At 36.2% G+C, this 24,289-nt stretch overlaps 1 protein-coding gene across 1 annotated transcript; it reads right to left on the bottom strand.

The window, feature by feature from the left end:
* Positions 1-300: 300 nt before the first annotated feature.
* On the bottom strand, positions 301-14,839 carry LOC135362689 (protein NipSnap homolog 3A). The gene is made up of 6 exons (XM_064579301.1): positions 14,622-14,839; positions 10,967-11,177; positions 8,807-8,965; positions 7,144-7,293; positions 1,238-1,324; positions 301-1,145 (listed from the first exon to the last, which is right to left on the bottom strand). The coding sequence occupies exons 1-6, from the start codon at positions 14,679-14,681 to the stop codon at positions 1,069-1,071; spliced, it is 744 nt and encodes a 247-aa protein (XP_064435371.1). The 5' UTR covers positions 14,682-14,839; the 3' UTR covers positions 301-1,068.
* Positions 14,840-24,289: the final 9,450 nt, after the last annotated feature.

Genomic DNA, 24,289 nt, shown 5'->3' with positions numbered 1-24,289 from the left:
AAACATAAAATCATATAGCTATAAATATAGACTACCATAAGAGCTTGTAAGTACCAAATCTAGTTAAGAATGCTGAGGTACTCAACTAAAATAAAAATTAAAGTTTTTTTTGTAGGAAAATCCTAGTACATCTGTGACAGTACTGAAGAAATTCTCCTTGTGGGGTTATTAGCATGCTATTTACTTGAAGTAACTTAATACTTAAGACAGTATATTTATTACTGTCTCATTACCTTTATAGCAACATAATAGTTCCAGGTAAGAGGACACAAATATAAAACACAATAAAAAGAATCAGAATGTATCTGTAGGCTTTTATTAGGGCAAACATTTCCATAACCATAAATATCTCATTATCACAGATAGATTATCTCAAGTACCTTTGTTAAATAGTAATCCAAAGTGAAGTAAAAGTTAGTAAAATAAATTGTAAATGAAGACATTTCAGCATATAAACCAATGAGTCTTCAACAGTTTTTAATATGAGGATCTAATAACATTATTTTCCACATAAGTAATTATTAATGTAAAAACCAAAATTAATAGAGATGATACAGATGATATTGTACTTTTCCATAATAAACATGTTTAATATTTTTATGAATCCCATTTAGTATTACAAAATAAACTTTACTGGACAAAAACTTTTAATATTTCAGAAAAATAGACATGAAAAGTTTGACAATGTATATAAATAGTTTAGAAATATTATCATAGGCATGGAAATGTGACATAATCATTTCAACATAAGGAAATGCTTTAAAAGCAGAGGGTTGTCAAAACAGAGTACAAGAGATATTCTGAAACAAATGAAAAATCAAGATCTTGTAGGAATGACAACAATTCTTAATGTATGACAGATACTGAAATGCCAAAGGGAAAATGAACAGAACTATTTCCTCATGGTGGTGACAATGGACAGAGGCAGCTTTTAAAAATGCAAAGGACATAGCAAATTAACTTACCATCTCCTTCATATAAAAATGAGAATCTCTTGGGAGAGTTTAAGTACCATTAGCAGACACATCTTATAGCAGTTAATGCAATGCTTCGTATTTCAATGAAAAACTATTTCAATGGTGAAAATGACATAGGAATCAGAAGCATATTCTTCTGAGACTCAAGGAAGTTAACACTTTCTCGAACTGGAAAAAAACATTTCATAAGAAGGCATATAAAGTTATTGACTGAATCGAATCTGTGGTTCGAATACTTCATGCCTAGTGAAATAGCTTACCAGCTGCCACAACCCTGGGATCCTCATGAGACTGATGTCTCCCAGCCGCACGACTGTCTGCACTCTCATTCCACCAAAGAACATGAACTGCAGAAATAAACCAAAAACAGCGTCTAAAGACTATGGCGTTACTACAAGTAAGAAATACAGAAAAATTAATCAGAAACATTAAGTCTTGTTCTTTAGATCAAAATAGTGGATATCAAAAAGGTAAAATTAAGTATGTTAGTAATAAGATTTCAGAGGGGGTCAGAGATTCGGGAGAGAAATTTGTAAATTAATCAAACTGGTTTTATAGATGAAGAAACAGAAATCTGGAAAGGGAAAGTAAATAACACACTAAACACAATTAAGTCTATAATGAGGCTTCATGACTTTCTAATACATTTTAGTTTATTTAAAAAAGGAAGATTATAAAAGATTTGTGTTTACTACTGAAAATCTTGATGATATGAAGAAGCAAATAAAAAGTAGCATAATTTTAACCACCTCGAGAGAACCTCTATTGACATTTACTGCATTTCCTTTAAACAAATGAGTAAAATCAAATTAGGGTCGTACTATATATTACACTTACCAGTAGATTTTTAAAAATCAACAACGCATATTTCCCATGGCAGTAACCTTAATTTTTAATGGCTATGTGAATTCCTCCCTATAGATATAAGAACTTTTTATCCAAGCCCCTGACTGATTAGATTAATATTGTAATATTTTTTGAAATATGGAATAAATTTTTTTGTGTATAATATTTTAAAATTTTTAATAATTCCGATGTAAGATATGTTAGCTGTATAGGAAAATGTGGATAAAAAGAGAAAAGAGGAGTCATTTCTATACCACCTAGAAAAAAAGCCACTTTTATATTTGCTGTATCTCTTTCCATATTTATGTATATATATATGTATTTTTATGAATATTTATACACACATAAACATGTAAGTTTATGGTTATATAAATACATGATGTAGATACATATATTTTTTTCTGGATAATCTGCATATTACATAAAAATGTTTCTTTATTGTAAATAATACTGAGAGAAACCTCATTAGAGTAGCATCTACATATATATCTATAATAATAACAAAGCTGATGACAACTACTACTAATATTTACTGGGTGTTGATTACGTGCCAGACCTGGTTTTAAGCATTCTGCATGTATTAACTCATTTAGTCTATTTAGTCTTCATAATAATTTTCGGTGGTAGATTATTAGTATCATCATTTTTTGGATGAGGAAACTAAGGTACAGTGAGGTTAAGTAACTTACCCAGGGTCACAAAGTTATAAGTGGTGAAGCTGGGATTCAAACCCAGGCAGTCTGGATCTGAATATTTTCTTAATATAAATTCCTAAAATTTAAATTGAGAGAACCAAAGCGTATATCATATATATATATATATATATACACTTACAAATATACAGTGTATATATTATACACTGTCCTCCAGATATTAAGTACTGATTTATACTCAGCATATTACCATTCTCCTAGTACACTAAGAATGGATTAAGATTAAAAAGTGTGTGTACACATTTTTTTTTTTTTTAAAGATTTATTTTAGAGAGAGAGCACACACGTGCATGGATAGAGGGAAGGGCAGAGGGTGAGGGAGAGAGAGAATCTCAAGCAGACTCCCCGCTGAGTGCAGACCCTAGTGCAAGGCTTAATCTCACGACCCATGAGATCAAAACCTGAGCCGAAATCATAAATTGGACACCTAACCGACTGAGCCACACAGGCGCCCCAAGATTACAGTGTGTGTGCACACACATTTTCAATAATTTTTTTCTTGTAGAAGTTATACATGTCCTTTATAGTAAATTGGAAACTTAAAAAACCTTTAATCTCATTATTTAAATATGGCTATATATTTTATGTCATTTCAAATTTCCTTATTGTATAACTAAACCCACCTACATATCCATGCATATTTCCTTAATATTAGCAAAACTAATTTAAAAAATTAAGGCTTTTTGCCCAAGGCAGCCCCAGACTGGCCTCCTAACAACACAGGAACCAAACCCTGCCCACAACTGGCAAAAAGCGCCATTGCAGGCAACTGGACTGAAGGCAAATGTGGCTCAGCCACAATAGTAAGGTATATGCAACACACAGAGGAGATACTCTGGAAGGGCCAGGTTCTGGTCAACAGGAGACACTGCACTGCGGAGCACTACATGAGCTCTTCTTCATAAGGCCATTACTTGCCTAACACATAGAAGCAGACACAGAGAGTTAGAAAAAATGAAGACACAGAAGAATATGTCCCAAATGAATCAACAGGACAAAATCCAGCAAGAGAACAAAATGAAACAGAGATAAGCAATATATCTCATAGAGAATTTAAAGTAATGATCATAAATATACTCACTGGACTTGAGAAAAGAGTGGAGGATCTCAGTGAGACCCTCAAAAGAGAGAGAAAATACAAAAAACCAGTGAGAGATGAAGAACTCTGTAAGTGAAATTAAAAAATACACCAGAGGGAATATATAGTAGATTAGAGGAAGCAGAAGAATGGACCAGTGAGCTGGAAGACTGTAATGGAAAGCAATCAAGCTGAACAGGAGAAAGATAAAAGATTAATTAAAAAAATGAGAATAGGTTAAGGGAACTCACTGACACCATCAAGTGTAATAACATTCACATTACAGGAATCCCAGAGAAAAGAGAGAAAAGGGGCAGCAAATTTAGGAAGAAATAATAGCTGGAAACTCTGGAGAAGGAAACAAATCCAGATTCAGGAGGCACAGAGAGTCCCCAACAAAATCATCCCAAGGAGGTCCAAAATATATAAAGAACCTATATAACTCAACACCCAAAAAACAAATAATCCAACTAAAAAATGGGCAGAAGACATGAATAGACATGAATTTCTCCAAACAAGGCATACAGATGGCCAACAGACACATGAAAAGATGCTCAACATCACTCATCATCATCAAAACAAATCTAAACCACAATGAGGTATCACCTCACATCTGTTAGAATGGCTAAAATAAAAAACACAAGAAACAACAAGTGTTGGCAAGGATGTGGAAAAAAAGGAACCCTCATGCGCCACTGGTGGGAATGCACACTGGTGCAGCCACTGTGGAAGACAGTATGGAGGTTCCTCAAAAAATTAAAAATAGAATTACCATAGGATCCAGTAATTACACTACTGGATATTTACCCAAAGAATATGAAAACATGAATTTGAAAAGATATGTGCACCCCTGTGTTTACTGCAGCATTAATTACAGTAGTCAAGATACGGAAGCAACCCACGTTCCATTGATAGATGAATGGATAAAGAAGGGGTGTGTGTGTGTGTGTGTGTGTGTGTGTGTGTGTGTGTAATATTACTCAGCCATAAAAAAGAAATCTTGCCACTTGCAACATATGGATGGATATAATGCTAAGTGAAATAAATCAATCAGTGAAAGACAAATACCACATGATTTCACTCATAATGGAATTTAAGAAACAAAGAAAAAAAAAACCCCGACTTAAATATAGAGAACCTTTGGTTGCCAGGGGGGAGGTGGGTGGAAGGGTGGGTGAAATAGGTGAAGGAAATTAAGAGTACACTTATGATGAGTACTGAGTAATGTATAGAATTGTTGTTTTTTTTTTTTTAAGATTTTTATTTATTTATTTAACAGAGATAGAGAGAGAGCACAAGTAGGCAGAGCGGCAGACAGAGGGAGAAGGAGAAGCAGGCTCTCCGCCGAGCAGGGAGCCCGATGCGGGGCTCGAACCCAGGACCCTGGGATCATGACCTGAGCTGAAGGCAGCCGCTTAACCGACTGAGCCACTCAGGCGCCCCAATGTATAGAATTGTTGAAGCACTATATTGTACACCTGAAATTAATATAACACTGTGTGTTACTTATACTGAAATTAAAAAAATAAAAAATTAAAAAATGTCAAATACAAACAGATAAGCCTTTTTATTTATATTGCCAATTTTCTTGAGGGAAGATGAAGCAGATATGAACCCTACAAGTTTAACTCATTTTTCTTTGACCTATCTAATACTGTATCTATATAATGTATCCTTATTAGGTAAAAACTGGCATCTCATTATTGTTTTAATCTGAATCTTCTTTAATATATTTTTGGTAGTCATCTGTGTCTACCTTTGTAGAAGTATGTATGTATGTATTTTTTGCTTTTTGATTTCATTTAAGATATTTTGAGAGGCACAAAGCTTGAGCTTTGTATAATAAAATCATTCTTTTATAATAAAATTATTCTTTTTTTCCTTCATAGTTTCTTCATTTGCTTTTTGGCTTAGAAATATTGTTTCCATACACATTGTTAAATAAATTCATCTGTATTTTGTTTTAGTAATTGTATGAATTCAATTTTTTAACTGAAATCCATAATCCAGGGGTGCCTGGGTGGCTCAGTCGTTAAGCATCTGCCTTTAGCTCAGGTCATGATCCCAGGGTCCTGGGATCGAGCCCCGCATCGGGCTCCCTGCTTAGCGGGAAACCAGCTTCTCCCTCTCCCACTCCCCCTGCTTGTGTTCCCTCTCTCGCTGTGTCTCTCTCTGTCAAATAAATAAATAAAATCTTAAAAAAAAAAAAGAAATCCATAATCCATCTTGATTTTATTTTAGCATTATGGTGTGAGATAGGCATCTAAAATTTTTTTCTCCTCTTCATATATTTTCCAACTTGAATATACATCTATAACATATATATTAGTAGAAGTTGACTTTCTGAGCAATGATTAGCTCAGTTTTGGATATGTCCATTGGACATAAAGTGGAGAAGATGAAGAGGCAACTGGATATTACAAGTCTTTCAAATATTCATTAGCTATTCTTAGTCATTTATCCTTTCAGATAAATTTTACAAACATTTTTCAGAGTTTGCCACAAGAAAACTCTCTGAAATTCTGATTGGAATATCATTCAACTTTAAAAAATTAAATATCCCAAATAGATATTTTATTAAATAAATTGATTAACCATATTTTTTTTCTTTGGGCTTGTTTTTAATATTTATAATAATTACGTATTACTTTTTTACCCATAAACAATCTTTCTACCCCAAGTAATGTTATTAAAAAAAAAAAAAAATCACAGGGGCACCTGAATGGTGCAGTCAGTTAAGTGCCTGACTCGGTTTTGGCTCAGGCTTGATCTCAGGGTCTTGAGATTGTGCCTTCTTGGGCTCCACACTCAGTGTGGAGTCTGCTTAAGACCCTCTCTCCCTCTGCTCCTCCCCACCGCTCTCTCTTTTGCATACATGTGCTCTCTCTCTCTCAAAATAAGTAAATTTTTTAAAAAAATTACAAGAAGCACAAACTTCCAGTTACAAGATAGATAAGTTTTGGGGATGTAATATACAACATGAAGACTACAGTTAACAATTCTACATTGTATATTTGAAAGCTGAAAGAGAGTAGATCTTAAAAGTTCTTATCATAAGGAGAAAAATTTGTAACTGTGAGGTGATGGCTGTTAACTAAACTTATTGTGGTGATCACTTTACAACATATATCAAATCATTATGTTGTATACCCTAAACTTATATGTCAATTATAGCTCAATAAAACTGAAAAAAGGAAAAAAAAAATCATTAAAAGTACATTCAGAGGAAAATAAGGTGATGAAAGAAACAGGTGACTTTTTCAGGTTCCTTCCAGTATTTACAATTTTATCATTTTGATGTATCAGGGAAAAGAACAGTTCAGTATTTAAAAAAACTTTATAAGGTGAATAACATTCTAAATAAGATGTAAAACAGGTTTGCTCAACCCTTAAAATTACAAAGCTGAAACTTGGGCAATAAAAAGCAAAATATACTCCATAATGAGAACAGAGACAAACTGACAAAAGGAACTTAATGTGGATCACCCATATATTTTGCAATTTCATAAGAAGAAATGGACAACTGTACCTCTGTTGAGCACTCCATATTCTGCATGGAACACTCCAACTAGTTTTGTGTAGCCTCGATTGATATGAGTATGAACTGCCCTTTTAAATGGGTCACCCCACAGAGCTGGCCCACCAGGTTTCATTTGAAAAGTAGCTAGTTCATAGATTCCTAGAATAGGGAGAAAAATAATTATTTTATAGAACACATTCAAGCAATTTCCAATCATGTTTAGTTTGGTTCCAGTGGAAGGCTAACTACACATGTAGATTTTGAGGATCATACCTGTATACATGTTAACATGTTAGACATATTTACTAATAATTTGCATTGTTTTTCTTTGCTTTTATGTTTAGAAAGTCCTTGTCCTAGTTTAAGGGTCAGTCGTTAAACTTATCATACAGAACAGACAAAAATGGATGAATCTGTAGTTAAGGTATTATCTATTTTTAATCTATAAAATTTGTCAATAAAGTGAGAATTTATAATGTAATAGTATTTTTTAGTTGCCTGAGTCTATACTTTTATAAAAGAAATGAATAAGGAGGTATTCCCAGTATCTTATAGTTCCATTCTGTTTACCAATTTCTACTAACTTATCTCTCTATATAATTTCCCCTGTAAGATTCCATATCCAACAGGAACAGCAAGCAAATAATGAACCCGAGGTGACTGTCTCTGAGTTCTGAGGAAAAAAAAAATTCTAAAGGAGATGGTTTTATTATTCCTAAATATCCAGGTAATTACTTGGAAAGCATTTTACCTTCTGGATGGAAGTAGAGGCTAGGTGAAGAGAAGGAAACCAGGGGACAAGTAGATTTAGAAAGTAAAAGAAAAACACGCAAAAGTTACTGAAGAATCATGAATAGCATAGAGGAAAAGAACTAAGGTTTGATACTTTCTGAGAAGCCAACTAGTTCATTTAGTTAGTGCTGAAAGCTGAGGGGGAGCTAAGAGGATAAATTTCTAAATCAGATTCTTCAAATCTCTTATAATCTAAAATGCACTACGAAGTTCGGAATAATGGGGGAAATAAAACATTTAAATTAGTTTATGCTTTTTCTAATCTGACCTTTGTTTAAAACTGGATTGAGGTAATAATTTCTTTAAGTCAGCAAGAAGTAAAATCAGCAAGAAGACAAATCTTTAGGAATTACTTTCAAACTGAGAAATAAGAAAGAGGAAGACATGAAAGTTAGACTACAGTAATGCAGCTTGGCAGTTCCAGTTAATTCGTTCCCCTAGTCAATTTTATAAGCAAATATATACTTAAGATTTAAGATTAGTTGTAGTTTATGGGAAAATACTTTTATATTTAAAAGTTTATATTATTTTAAAATTATGACAAAGTATCACATACTATCCCTCACCTACCCACAGATGTGTTCTCTGCTCCTAAGGCCCAACTTCTCAACCTTTACTGACCACGTCAACTTTTTCTATAATATAGCTAAGCTTTAAGAATCAGTAAGATACCAATATGGAAAAACACTTCATTATTCAATGGTCATTTTTTTAAAAGATAAGCTAAGAGCACCAATTCATTTTTATCTGAACAATCAACATATGTTCCTATATTAAACAAAGATTAACTTCTTTTCCAGCAGAACTTGAGTTTTTATAGCTTAAAATCTTTAATTTTTTCTCTATCAGAATTCAAAGTGACTAAGAGGGGGCAACTTGCCTTCTTTTGGAGGCTTTTCTAGTTTGCACCATGGCACCAGATAAGTAATCTCACTCTCTTGTTTATCAATAAGAGCCAAATTTGGAATGAGGTACTGTTCTTGCCATTCCTTATCTTTGGCCAATGCTTTCCGAACTTCAGTTCGATGAGCAAAATTATCTATGGGAAAAGAAGGAGCAAGAAAACCAAAAATTATTGATTTAAAATCACCTGTACTTTTTCTGGGTTTCAATCAATCCACCAAGTGTTCATCAAGGGCACAGGACACCGTATTATATCACTGGAGATAACATACAGATGTGACATCAGTCCCCAAATTTCTCATGGCCTGAAAGGGCAGTAGAAATGTCAACAACTAATGATAATGTCATGTAGTGGGCTTTATAGGCTCTACCACTTAATAGGCAGTCGTGTGACTTAGGTTAAGTTATTAAATCTTTCTGTGCCTATTTCTTAACTCTGTAAAATGGGGATAATGATATAATATCTCCCTTTAAGGTTGTTAAGATTAAATGAACTAGTACACAACAGTTTTTGGCAACTCGTTAGAACTCAATATACATTAACTATTCTTATTAATTTAATTGAGGCATTTAAATTATAGCAGCAGTTTAGAGTATTTTTCTGTGGTGGTGATGGTGGTGGGTGATCAAGTCAAGATACACCTTGAATCACATTTAACGTGAATGAAATTAAGGTGCACGTTGACAGCTGCTGCTTTGAACTAACAGCTTCCAAAGAAATAGTGCTAATTCTCTGTCATCCCTTCTTTTTATTTATTTTATTTTTTAAAAATATTTTATTTATTTGACAGAGAGAGAGAGAACACAAGTAGGCAGAGCGGCAGGCAGAGGGAGAGGGTAGAAGCAGGCTCTCCGCTGAGCAGGAAGCCGGACGTGGGGCTTGATCCCAAGACCCCAGGATCATGACCTGAGCCAAAGGCAGCCGCTTAACCGACTAAGCCACCCCGGCGCCCCTGTCATCCCTTCTTTTACTCAGTACTATTTCTCTTCTCTTTGTTTCCCAAACAAGTACATATATTTGCTAACATATGGGCCCAGGACTACATTTAACTATTAGGGCCTCGCAAGATGAACGGGGTAATAGTTTTCTATGGTTTATGCTGAGGATAAGGAATAACATCTATCTTAGAGCTTAAGTAAGTTTTATCAGGACTACTAGCAGTTTTGTTTTTTTCTTTTTTTAACTGGGATATGATTCAACTGGCGGTGCATTAAAGCATAAGTTGTATTTTAATGGGGTTTATTCTACTACAATTGGGAAAACCTCTAGACTATGGACATGCTAAGTACAGAATGAGCACTTTTCATGTTATTTTATGACTATTAACTTTGGACACTGATGACCAAATACTAAATGAAATTATTAAAAGTTTTTGGATATCATGATGTACTACTGTAGACTTCAGACAGATTAAACAATGGAGTAACAAACATTCTGGGGATTCCAGTAACCATACTCCTTCCTCTACTAAACCAGGGATGGATCAGCTTCAATATGGGAAGAACTCTAATTCTTTTTCCTTTACTTCCCTAAGCTAGTATCATGACAGTGAATTCCTTGAAACTCTGGGGTACAGAAATAAAACAAAAGTGGTCCGAAACCTGACAGATTTATTATATCTTACAGAAGGGTGAGGGCTTCAAAGTTTACTATCATCTCCTTTTAACTTCTATTTCACTAAAGCCCCTAGACATTAGAATGATTTCTGTTAAAACACTGATATCCAGCTATAGCTAAAATAAAAAAAAAAATTCTACTCCCCTTTTATGATCTTAACCCACTTGGGTTCTTGCAATCACTGCTTTAAATTTTTCATAAACCATCTTTACAATAAGCTATTCTTAACTTTTCCTAAGAATTAAATGTGGTTCAAAATTTTATGACTTGAAATCTGAGATGCCATTTTCTCACTATCACATTCTCATATGCTAATAAATGTTTCCAGCAATGGGTTACTACAGGTATACCACTGGGAGGCACAATCCCTGAATTTATTTTTTGGTATTGCTATTTAAAAGTTTTACTTCACCTGTATGTATTTATAGTAACGTAGATCCAAGAACTAAGTCACTAAGTTGTGGGTAACATCTAACAGAATGAAAGTCTGTACTGAATACTTAAGCTGATGACTCATACCATACTTCCAAACATGAAACACTTTATTCATTCTGCCTCCAAATTCTACACTCCAGTATCCAACCAATTCAGAGTGAGCTGTCCGAAGATGAATGTTTTTCTTAGTATTTTCCAGGAACTCATTCATCTTTGAGGGCTTAAGATAATAGGTACGAAATTCATAGAGTGTTCCATCGTATTGTCTGGGGCCTGTAGCAAAAGATGAGCACACCTGAAGAAAGATAAGGCAAATTTAAATATTTTGGGAAAGTAGGGCTTATAATATCATGTTACAAGCAAATCTGAGTCTGAAAACAAGCGACACTCAGTAGACTCACAATCTGTTTGTACTCTGTGGTCCTTTCTCCATAGATAATTTGTTTAGAGATATCCGTAAAGAAAACTACTTTTAAGTATTCCAAATATATAGCTACCATGTCCTTGTAGGTAGTCTACCTCTAGTTGCTTTTTCATGAGAAGTTTCTTCTAAGAAGCCGCTGGGGCAATTTCTTTACCCAAAAGCTACAATTAGGATCCTAATAAGTTTTGCAAATAGTTTAAATATCCCTTATTTAGTCAATATTCCATCTTTAGTCAATAGTATATGTATGTGTTAGAGTTAAGCATTAAAAACAATTTTATAAAATATATAGTATTTTGGCTGGCACAATGGAAATGTGTTTACTAGCAGAAAATTCTTTTCTTCCTTTCCTTTCCTCTTTCCCTCCCTCCCTTCCTTCCTTCCTTTTTAGGTTCTTAAAACAATGGAAATTGCTGGTCAGGTCAAAGTATTTCCTAAATTCAATGAAGTAAACCACTGGTCAAAAAATAGGATAGAGGGGCATCTGGGTGGCTTAATTGGTTAAGCGCCAAATTCTTGATCGCCACTGAGATTAATCTAAGGGTTGTGAGATCCCTGCCTCCAGCTCTGTGCTGAGCATGGAGCCTGCTTAACATTCTCACTCTCCCTCTCCCTCAGCCCCTCCCCACTGTGCTCTCTCTCTCTCTTAAAAAAATAAAAATAGGATAGGAATTTAACTAATGTAATAGGAAACTATGGCCTATCCAATTGCATTGTAATATAGTCATAGGATGTGTAAAGCTAGAAAAAGGAAAAAAAGTCGATGAGTCACAATTGTCTTGAGTCAGTTTTTTTTTTTTTTAATTTTTAAAAAAGATTTTATTTTTCCATTTATTTGAGAGAGAGAGAGTGCACATGAGCCAGGGGTGGGGGTGGTGGTGGAGAGGAGCAGAGGGAGAGGTATAAGCAGACTCTGTGCTAAGGGCAGGAGCCAGAGGTGGGGTTAGATCCCAGGACCCTGAGATCATGACCTGAGTTGAAACCAAGAGTTGGGACACTTTAGCCACCTGAGCCACCCAGGTACTCCTGAGTCATTATGTTTTTAATTATAGATGCAGTCTGAAGAAGGGCATTTAACCCACCCAGTTATACCATGTTAATGGAAATACTTTTTAAGAACCATTAGTTCCTTTTGTAATAGTCATATGTTCACTATGTAAATTTCTAATTTGGGTCTCTGAGTGAACTGAACTTTCAGTGGGAAATGCTCTGCCAGAAATTATCCTCTGTGTATATGTATGTGTTTATATGTGTAAATGTACACACAGATATATGTATATAAACACAGACACACTCATATGGTATTCTAGTTTACAAATCCATCTTACATAAGTTTGATTAGCATGTGCATATTTCCTAAAGCTGATTACACCCAGCATAATCTATTATAACAGTTTTCATACCTGTAAAGCTATGGATGAATTTTGGGCTTATGCTGACTACCTGCTCCAACAATCAAAAGCAGTATGCTTCTTGCTCTGACATATATTTTTTTTTACAAAGCACAATAGTGTATGTATTTTACTTGTGTATAAGGCTGAATTATAATCATCTATCTTGAGCTCATCCCATTCATGTCTATGATGAGTTATATTCTTATTGTCTGACTGACATTTGCCATCAAAAACAATTGCAGCCCCTATGTTTGGCAGACATTCTTTTTTGTGCCATTTTACTACTCTAATAACAAAATGCTATGGAAATGAAAACTGCCTAATATTTATAGCTTAAAAATATTATAAATAAAATATAAATGTATCAAAAATAGGCCAACGGGGTACTTGTGACAATTGCTTTTAAGTTGTTTTTCAGGGAATTTGTATTTGGGGAACAAAATAAGTGATCACAGGCACACATTTTTATTACCTTTCGCAGAAGAGTACAATAGGAAAGCTCAGGGAGAGGTTAACAGCAATGAAGCAATGAGATGTGTATGTGTGTGGGATGGGGTAGGTGATTTTTGTTGAGGGACACTAGAACTATGCAACCACAATACAGGACTAGTATGCTAGGGAAGGAAACATGAGTGCTTCAGGCTCCCTAATCTCCAAAGAAAGTCTCATTTTCCTCAGCACTGACTTCCAATTTCAATGAGTCACAATTGTCTTGAGTTACTATGCTTTTTTAAAAAAATTTTTTAAAAAGATTTTATTTATCCATTCGAGAGAGAGAAAGTGCACATGAGCCAGGGGTGGGGGTGGTGGTGGGGAGGAGCAGAGGGAGAGGTACAAGCAGACTCTGTGCTAACGTCAGGAGCCAGAGGTGGGGTTAGATCCCAGGACCCTGAGAATATAACTCATCACTGGAATTTTTTCCAATTAGAACAACTGGCTGACATTTAATAATCAAAGTTCAGAGTAAAGCTGTAAGGAGTAACTCTTGGCCCTGCCCCAGTAGAGTGTCAATCAGGAAAGATTAAGACTGGATTGCTAATCTTGGGTTGATGGGCCATCATTGGTTCCTCAGTCTTCAGCAGAGTCAGTCTCAAGAGTAGGTTCATCCCCTTTCACTTATACCCTTCGAGGAAAGTACAAGCCTCAATATCAAAGGAAAAAATCTGTAGATTCACAGAATAGGCCAAGTCCCGACAGTTCAGGATGAATCACAAAAATCTGTTGTGTGCTTTTCTCATCTAAGGTTAAGTGAGGTTATCATTCTGTTTGCTACGAGGTTCCTGGCCCTGCCTGGCTCGGCCACCACCCGCACGAGGCAGTGGGCAGCTGGGCAGGATGCTCCACCACTGGCACCCTGGCCCTCCTCTTCAGGGTTCTCTGCAAAACGCTCAGAAGTTGTGTACATATCGTTTAAACGGGGGAGGCCTGTTCTTTCGCCAGCGGCTGGTTGACCTATTTCTCTTCTACCTTCTGTCTGGAGGGGGCGATGGCTTGTCAAAGGACAAAACCTACAGGAACGTTCGACCAGCAAGCACCAGGCACTGGCCCCAACGTGGCAAACGCGGCAGCTGGAGCTTCAGGGGTGTCCTCAGGGCCGCCTGGCACCTTGGCCAGAAAAACCCTGTTCGCGGCTGCTGCGAATTGCCCGGGAGGCGACCCTGGTCACCGGACCTCCCCGAACTGCGCCCCGCTTCCTCCCGCGCGTCCTGGAATGCCCCGCCTCCGGGCCTGACACCGCCACTAGAACTTCCGCGGCGGCCCCATCCCGCAAGCTGCACGGACGAACCGCCTGGGCGCATGCGCGGCACTCACACGTTTGGGCGAGCAAGTCGGGTAGCGCATGCGCGGGGCGGCGAGCTCCCAGCTCACGCCCGCTCCCCTCCCCCAAGGCACGGTTTGGGCGCGTCTCCGCGGCCGGTACCTGAGGCGCCAGCTTCCGCGCAGCCAGAGCCCTAGTCAGGCCGCTTCGGAGGACGAGCATGGCGGGGCTTCGAGCGCTGGGAAGGACAGCCAGCCGGTACTCTTCCTTAGATTCCTCCTGTTAGGGCTTACCCGCCTGGAAAAGAGCAGCGACTGGACTCCTGGCGGACGCAGGCTGGGGCGGGACTCCGCGGCGTGAGCTCCGCCTCTGGTGCCGAGGAGCGTGGCGGCACCGCCCCGACTGCTCGCGTCCTTCCCGGGCCCCGCGCCCGGCGCGTTTGAGCGGCACGTGGCCTTTGGTACTCTGTTTCCTCAGACATTCTTACCCAACGTCAGAGGGGACATTAGGAGTGACCGAAGGCGGGGATCGTTCCTGTTCCACCTTTCTGAGCCCATCACCTCGTCTCCATGCGCAGTTGCGCAACGGTTCTTGAGTTCGTGTGCAGAATGCGTGTTTGTCCTTTGAGAAGGGAGTATGATGCGTGCACGGTAATGCTGTGCATTTAAAATCGTGGAGGTTTTCGCCCTGGTTGGTCGTTAGTCGGGGTGATTTACGTGAAGACCGGGAGCCTTCACTTTTCCTCATGAAGTGCATCCTCTTTCCCTAATCGCCACCCCAGCATGACCTCCGAAGGCTTCAAATAATTAATACTGTATTTCTCAGGAGCTCAGAAGAATGAGGGCGCTGAACCAGACGTGAAAAAAGTCAAAGTTAAACATACACTGTTTAAAACTAGATAATTCTGTAAACCTTAAAAGCAAAACAGCTGACTTCTGATCTAGTTAGTCAGTAGTCCCTGTCTCTGGTTATTGGTCACCAAAATAAAACCTTAAGCAATTCAAGCTGTTTCTTCTAATGCCTGTTTGTATATTTTTAAATAATAGGCATTTTCTATTTCTTGATTTTTTTCAGTTATACATAGTATCTATTGACTTTTATTCAGGAAGAGGATTTAAGTCTCTTATGTACCACTCCATCAAAATAATTTTCCTTCTAATGCTTACATTAGACGCAGGCACTGGCCCCAACGTGGCAAACGCAGCAGCTGGAGCTTCAGGGGTGTCCTCAGGGCCGCCTGGCACCTTGGCCAGAAAAACCCTGTTCGCGGTTGCTGCGAATTGCCCGGGAGGGGCAGCGTCTAATGCTTACATTAAAAATAGTTAATTGATTTCATTAATTTACATTATCTACATTATGTTAATGTTAACATTCTTGTTAATAATTACATTATTGCAGACATTAATATCATATTACTTACATTATTAGGACCAGGGAATTAGTTGTGCCTTGTGCAAAGACTTTTCAATGATCTATTCAGCAGAAAGTAGATTTTTAAAAATTATAATTCCAGAGGGGATGAGTCAGTTTTTCTGGATGATGGGCATCCATTTCTAACTAATGTAGAGAAAACAAAGCATCATCTATACCCAGACTGGATCTTTAATGTTTAAATTTATTTTCTTAGCTTTTATCCCCTCTTGAATTAACTAACTCATTGACTCATTCAACCCATATTTGTTAAATTTCTTTTATGTTTCAAGCACATTTGCAGTAACTGGGGTACAGAGTTGAACAAAAGAGTTCTTGTCCTCTTAGAACTTAAAGGTTAGGGGAAACAAATGAAGAGAAAATATGTCAGAGCTTAATCAATACTGTGAAGAAGAACAAAGTAAGATCTGAAGACTAGAAAGTGTTAGAGGGAGGTAGCAGAGACTGTTAGCTGTTTTATCATTATCCATTCTCCTACAGGCCCCCGTTTTAAAAAATTTGCAGTAGAAACTATGCAGCTTGGTGCAGTCATGTGACTAAGTCCTGGCCAGTGCATTTATTTAGAGCATTAATGACTTAATTGTAAGTGATCTTAAGCAGTGTAGGGGAGATGGTTCTCCTCTTTGGCCCTTTCTTATTTCTGCATGCTGACATATGGATATAATGGGAAAAGCTCTTGGACTGTGTGGTAGAAGCCACATGCTGGAGATGGTGGAACAAGAGGGAAGAAGCCTAGGTTCTGACACCAGGGAACACCATGCTAGGAGCTGTGGACCGCCTATATCTGGACTTATTTTACAAGAGAAATCATCTTCTAGTTTAAGCTACTGCTATATGGCTTAAACTTATAACTGTCATCAATAGCAGGGGGACTATTTTTTTTTTCTCTCTCTTTCATTTGTTTCTATTATTTTCTTTATACCTGTCATTTACTAATCACCAAATTCTTTGCCAAAAGTGTACATTTTTTTGTCAATGTGATTAAAACCTATTAATCAGCTTATCAGTTTCATCTAATAGAGTTATCTTTTGGGAATTCATTGTTCTCTTGCTCCAGTGTAGACTAGTTGCTCTCTAAGGTGGCATGGTAGTACTTCTGGGATCTCCTTTCACTAATATCCTGGGGAATATAATTTGCCTTGTTTCGACCTCCTGTTTTCAGGATCTTGTCTTTTTTTTTTCCTCCTAATTTTAGGAGAGGGTACATGGGAATTAAACTTTTGAGAACTTCATCTCTAAAACTGTCTTTATTTTATCAACCCTCTTAATTTATAGTTTGGTTGGGTATAAAATTCTACATTGGCAATAATTTTTCCTCATATTTTTAAAGGTAATGCTTCATTGCATTATAGCTTCTAGTGAAAAATTTATGCCACTCTGATTCCTGATTTTTATGTATGTGACTTGTTTCTCTCTGGAAGCTTTTATGTTTTTCTCACTTTTCCTGATTTTCTGAAATTTCACAGTAATGTGCCTTGGAATAATTTTTCCCCCCATCTGTTATTTCAATAGACCCTCTCCAATCTGGAAACCCTTAAGTTATGAAAATTTATTGTTTCATGACCTCTGTCTATCAGCTTATATTTGGAATGAGACAAAAAAAAAATTGAACGCTCTATGAGTATGGTTAGGTCTTGTTAAGTAATGGACTTTATTGTAATGTGACTTAACTGGACCTTCAGTGTACTTCCCTCACCTCAACTGTTACGGTCTGTCAGTTATTTCTCTTGTCTAGTAAGATTTCCCCTGCAAAGAAACTTTCAGTGTTCCATCTGTGAGGTATAATCTTTATTGCCAGGTTCCTGAAGTTGAGGAGAGAAGGAAGCCAGAGATCTCAATATTGGTAGTCTCTTTCAGGAATATATTAATTAACATAGGCGAATTTGCTTTTACAAATTAACACCAAAAGTATATTATGACTCAAACTTATTTTTTGTCAGAATCCAAAGTGAGCTTTCCTAGTATATAGGTAGCTCTTCTATACATGTTGAATTGAGGACACAGAGTTCTTTCACTTTGTGGTTTTGCCATTCCCTAGAACCTCATCATTAATTGCTCCTAGCCAGCAGAAAGCTAGAACTTCCAAGAAGATCTTCTAAAAGGAAAATGCTTATGAGATAGGAGTAAAATTCACAGCTATAACTTAGAGATAGATGAACATTGTTAAGTGATATCAGGTGCCTAAGACAATCTCCTATTCAATTTCTCACAGGATTTAATTATCCTCAAAATGCTGTAAATTAAGCTATATCTACCTTTTTTAAGTGAGGAAGGTAAGACTCAGAGAGATTAAATAATTTCCCCAGATTCACTGATGCTAAGTGAACCAGCCGGGGTTTAAAGGCAGATTGTAAAACAAATTCAGTCTACCATTTATTTTTATTTATTTTTTCTTTATATATATTTATTTTATGTTATTTCATCATGATAAATATACTCTTTAATCCCCATCGCCTATTTCACCCCCCCCATCCACCTCTCTTCTGGTAACCATCAGTTTGTTCTCTATAGTTAAGAGTCTGTTTCTTGTTTTGTCTCTTTCTCTCTTTTTCCTTTGCTCATTTGTTTTGCTTAAATTCCTCATATGAGTGAGATCATATGGGATTTGTCTTTCTCTGACTTATTTCACTTAGCATTATCCTCTCTAGCTCCATCCATGTCATTGCAAATGGCAAGATTTCATTCTTTTAATGGCTAAATTATATTCCATTGTGTATATATACCACATCTTCTTTATCCATTCATCTATCAATGGACACTTGGGCTCCTTCCACAATTTGGCTATTGTAAATAATGCTGCCATAAACATATGGTGCATGTATCCCTTTGAATTAGTGTTTTGGTATTTTGGGGGGTAAATACCCAGTAGTGTGATTACTGGATTGTAGGATAGTTCTATTTTTAATTTTTTGAGGAACCGCCATAACTGTTTTCTACATTGGCTGCACCAATTTGCATTCCTTTTTTTCCCACACCCTTGCCAACACTTGTTTCTTGTGTTTTTGATTTTAGCCATTCTAACAGATGTGAGGTGATATATCATTGTGGTTTAGATTTGCATTTCCCTCCTGATGAGTGATGTTGAGCATCTTTTCATGTGTCTGTTGGCTATCTGGATGTCTTCTTTGGAGAAATGTCTGTTCATGTCTTCTGCCCATTTTTTAATTGGAGTGTTTATCTTTTGGATGTTGAGTTGTATAAGTTCTTTATATATTTTGGATACTAACCCTTTATTGCATATGTTATTTGGAAATATCTTCTCCCATTCAGTAGGTTGTCTTTTGATTTTGTTGATTGTTTCTTTCGCTGAAAGCTTTTTATTTTGATATAGTCCCAATAGTTTATTTTTGCTTCTATGTCCCTTGCCTCAGGGGACCTATCTAGAGGAATGTTGCTATGGCCAATGTCAGAGAATTACTGCCTGTGCTCTCTTCAAGGATTTTTATGGTTTCAGTTCTTACATTTAGATCTTTAATCCATTGAGTTTATTTTTGTGTATGGTGAAAGAAAGTGGTTTAGCTTCATTCTTCTCATGTGGCTGTCCAGTTTTCCCAACACCATTTGTTGAAGAGACTCTTTTTCCCATTGTATATTCTTTCCTCCTTTGTTGAAGATTAATTGACCATATAATTGTGCATTTATTTCTGTATTTTATATTCTATTTCATTGATCTATGTGTCTATTTTTATGCCAATACCATTCTGTTTTAATTACTGCTGTTTTGTAATAACTTGAAATCTTCAGTTGTGATACCTCCAGTTTTGCTTTTGGTTTTCAAGATTTCTTTGGCTATCCAGGTCCTTTGTGGTTCTATATAAATTTTAGGATTGTTCTAATTCTGTAAAAAATGCTGTTGGTATCTTGATAGGGATTGCATTAAATCTGTAGATTGCTTTGGGTAACATAGATATTTTAACAATATTTGTTATTCCAACCCTTGAGCATGGAATGTCTTTCCATTTTTTGTATTGTCTTGAATTTCTTTCACCAGTGTTTTAAAGTTTTCAGAGTACAAGTCTTTCACCTCTTTAGTTATGTTGATTCCTAGATATTTTATAATTTTTGGTACAATTATAAATGGGAATGTTTTCTTAATTTCACTTTCTGCTGCTTCATTATTAGTGTATAGGAATGCAACAGATTTCTGTTCATTGGTTTTGTGTCCTGTCACTTTACTGTATTTATCGTTCTGATTTTTTTTTTTTTTTTTTGTGGAGTCTTTAGGGTTTTCTATATATAGTATCATGTCATCTGCAAATCATGAGAATTTTACTTCTTCCTTACCAATTTGGATGCCTTTTATTTGTTTTAGTTGTCCAATTGCTGTGGCTAGGACTTCTAGTTCTATGTTGAATCAAGTGGTGAGAGTGGATATTCTTGTCTTGTTCCTGACCATAGAGGAAAAGCTCTCAGTTTTTCCCCATTAAGGATGATGTTAGCTGTGGGTTTTTCATAAGTGGCCTTTATTATGTTGAGATATATTCCCTCTAAACGTACTTTGTTGAGGGTTTTTAATCATGGATGGATGTTGTACTTTGTCAAATGCTTTTTTTGTGTCTGTTGAAATGATCATATGATTTTTATCCTTTCTATTATTGATGTGACATGTCACATTGATTGTTTTGCATCCTGGGAATAAATCCCACTTGATCATGGTATATGATTGTTTTAAAGTATTGTTGGATTCAGTTTGCTCGTAATTTGTTGAGGAGTTTTTCATCTATATTCATGAGAAATATTGTCCGGTAGTCCTCTTTTTTGTGGTGTCTTTATCTAGTTTTGATCAGGGTGATACTAGCCTCATAGAATGAATTCTTAAGTTTTCCTTCCTTTTCTATATTTTGGAGTAGTTTGAGAAGAAAAGGCATTAATTCTTCTTTAAATATTTGGTAGAATTTGCCTATGAAGCTGTCTGGTCCTGGACTTTTGTTTTTTGGGAGTTTCTTGATTGCTGATTCAATTTCATTGCTGGTAATTGGTCTTATCAAATTTTCTATTTCTTCCTACTTTATTTTTGGTAGGTTATGTATTTCTAGGAATTTGTCCATTTCATCTACATTGTCCAGTTTGTTGGCATATAGGTTTTCATAATATTCTCTTAGAATTTTTCATATTTCTGTGGTGTTGATTGTCATTTCTCCTCTTTCATTAGTGATTTTATGTGTTTGGGTCCTCTCTTTCTTTTTATGAGCCTGACTAGAGATTTATCTATTTTGTAGACCTTTTCAAAGAACCAGCTCTTGATTTCTTCAATCTGTTCTATAGTTGTTTTTTTTTTCTTAGCTTCTATATCATTTATTTCTGCTCTACTCTTTATTATTTCCTTCCTTTTGCTGGGTTTTGGGTTTGTTTGTTTTTCTTTTTCTAACTTCCTTAGGTGTCAGGTTAGGTTGTTAATTTGAGATTTTTCTTGCTTCTTGAGTTAGGCCTGTATTGCTATAAACTTCCATCTTGAACCACTTTTGCTGCATCTCAAAGATTTTGGACTGTTATGTTTTCGTTTTCATTTGTTTCTATGTAATTTTTATTTCTTCTTTGATTTCTTGGTTGACCCATTCATTGTTTAGTAGTATGTTATTTAACTTCCATAGCATTGTGGTCAGCTAAAATTCATGGTATGACTTTGATTTTTTTGAATTTGTTGAGATTACCATTTCTTTTTTTACTTTTATTTTTCTTTTAAAGATTTATTTATTCATTTGAGAGAGTGTGAGTGTGATCTGGGGGAAGGGCAGAGGGAGAGGGAGAGAGAGAATCTCAAGCAGACACCCCACTAAGCACAGAGCCTGATGGGGGGCATGATCTCACCACCCTGAGATCATGGCCTGAGCTGAAATCAAGAGTCGGCCACTCAACCAACTGAGCCACCCAGGCACCCCAGTACAAGAGTATATTTAACGCATCTTTAATGTATCTACATTTTAAAGAAAATAATAAAATGAGCATCTGTGCCCCTGCCACCAAGCTTAGGGAATAAAATATTTCCAGCAACCTAGAAGCTCAATACATGGTCTTTCCTGGTACCATTTTCTCTATAACACCCTCTCTGATCTCCCTGAATTAACCATGATCTCGAATTTTGTGTTAATCATTACATTGATATCTTTAAAATTTACATTTGTAAATAATACTACACAAGATATTGTTTTGGTTTGTCTATTTTAGACATTTCTTTAAATGGAATCAGATTTTTAAAAATTTTGTTACATAATTCTTAACTTTAACCTTAGACTTTTGAAAATCACCCATTTTAATGTAGTTGTAGTAATTAATTTCTGTGTTCCTTACTATCCCATTCCTTAATTTATTTGTCCATCTGACTATATGGACAAAGCTCTTTTTCTTTGTAGATGTTTCCGGCTTCCAACGGAAGTATTTTTTCAGGGCAGGCATTCTAAACCTTTTTTTTGTCTTAAAACCCTTTGGAAACCTTGTGAGTCTATAGTCTCCAGATGTTTTTATTAAACTTTTTATTTTATTTTTAAAAAAGATTTTATTTATTTATTTGACAGAGAGGGAGAGAGAGAGAGATCACAAGCAGGGAGAGCAGCAGGCAGAGGGAGAGGGAGAAGCAGGCCCCCTACGGGGCAGGGAGCCCAATGCAGGGCTTGATCCTGGGACCCCAGGACCATGACCTGAGCCAAAGGCATTTAATTGACTGAGCCACCCAGGAGCTCCCTCTGGATGTTTTTAAATGTATAACAAATGAATAGGGTTACAAAGAAAATAAATTATAAATTATAAAAAAAGAGATACAAAGAAAACAAACTTATATAATGTTATATGTCAATTATATCTCAAAAAAGCTGGAAAACATAAAAGCAAATCTTCAAAAAGAAATAGGCATAGTTCTTTATTAGGGTACCAAATAGCAAGATCTATCAGTAGATATGAGATGTAATTTTGAATTAGTGATAAGTATATAAGAAATTTTGATCTGTTAATGGAATTGGACAATAACTATGATTTTTATTGGTTACAAAGTCTCTATCTTGCTAATAATATTGTGATATGTACAAAAAATACTGTGATTTGTTGCTTACATTCATATTCAAAGAAATGCTTATTTTCAGTTAGAAGTTGATGACATTAAAGATGTACCTTTTTTTTCATCCAAGTTGTCAGGCCCTCTGAATTCTGTACCTAGACCCCTTTGGGATCTGTGTACTAGAGGTTATGAACCACTGCTCTAGTTTATATACCTAGGAGTGAAATTGCTGGATCATAAGATATGCACATATTTAGCTTTACTAAACAGTGCCAAACTGTCTTATAAATTTATACCCTTAACCACAGTGTATGAGGTTTTTCTGACCAGTTTTTAATTATTGCTCATTTGGTTTAATGAGTATAAAGATGCAGTTTTGCATCTCATGTAACAAATCGGTATCAGTTTAAGGGTGGAAGAAATTATATGAGGTGGCAAAGGCAACAGTCCACTTGATGGTATTCCTGCATGGTTTTGTCCAAAGGTCCAGCTCATGCAGATCTACAGAAGGAAGGAGAGGTGGATCCCATGCTGTCCCAACTGAGTAGGAAAGAGGCAGTAGCTCTACATGTAAACTCTAGATGCTTGTATTTTGGTGACATTCCTGGGTAAGTACTTTTCTTTGTACTATTATATTCTGAGGCCACTAGATGGTGGTATAGACTACTTTTACTTAATTAAAATCTCTGTGCCATTTTTGTTGTAATTTTTGAGTTCTGTAACTTAAGATATAGAGTGGAGTTAATTTACAATTCTTTTTTTTCCATATGGGATTATATATTGGAGAGAAAAACTTTAGTGAAGATGAATTACCTTCATAACTTTTATTAATTGCTTTATTATTAATATAAATGAGTGGTAATAATGTATCAATTAAGTTTTCAAAATGTTCCTTAACAAGTATCCTGCTGAAGGGAAGAATGAAGGGGGGGAAATCGGAGGGGGAGACGAACCATGAGAGATGATGGACTCTGAAAAACAAACTGAGGGTTCTAGAGGGAAGGGGGGGTGGGAGGATGGGTTAGCCTGGTGATAGGTATTGAGGAGGGCACGTTCTGCATGGAGCACTGGGTGTTATGCACAAACAATGAATCATGGAACACTACATCAAAAACTAATGATGTACTGTATGGTGATTAACATAACAATAAAAAATTTAAAAAACCCAAGTATCCTGCTCATATCAGTGAATACTATTAAGCACCTCTTGTGTTGAGCATTGGATTAGATGCTGTGGGGAAGAAGAAGGACTGGATGCCTCTCCTTGAGCTTGTGAACATGTCTTGATATTTCTGTATCAGCCTCTTTGCTGCTAGTCTAATTAGAATAAGTAGCAGGAAAGATTTGTGAGCAGCTCAATATTAAATATAGTATGAATTTATTTAATGTTTCTATTGATAAAGTGAATTAT

The sequence above is a fragment of the Mirounga angustirostris genome, unplaced genomic scaffold (assembly GCF_029215605.1).
Source record: "Mirounga angustirostris isolate CCGP_5_RB_7025 unplaced genomic scaffold, mMirAng1.0.hap1 SCAF_15, whole genome shotgun sequence".
NCBI classification, from domain to species: Eukaryota; Metazoa; Chordata; class Mammalia; order Carnivora; family Phocidae; genus Mirounga; species Mirounga angustirostris.
Note: the sequence above shows the minus strand (reverse complement) of the source record. Positions and strands in the feature narration are given on the sequence as shown.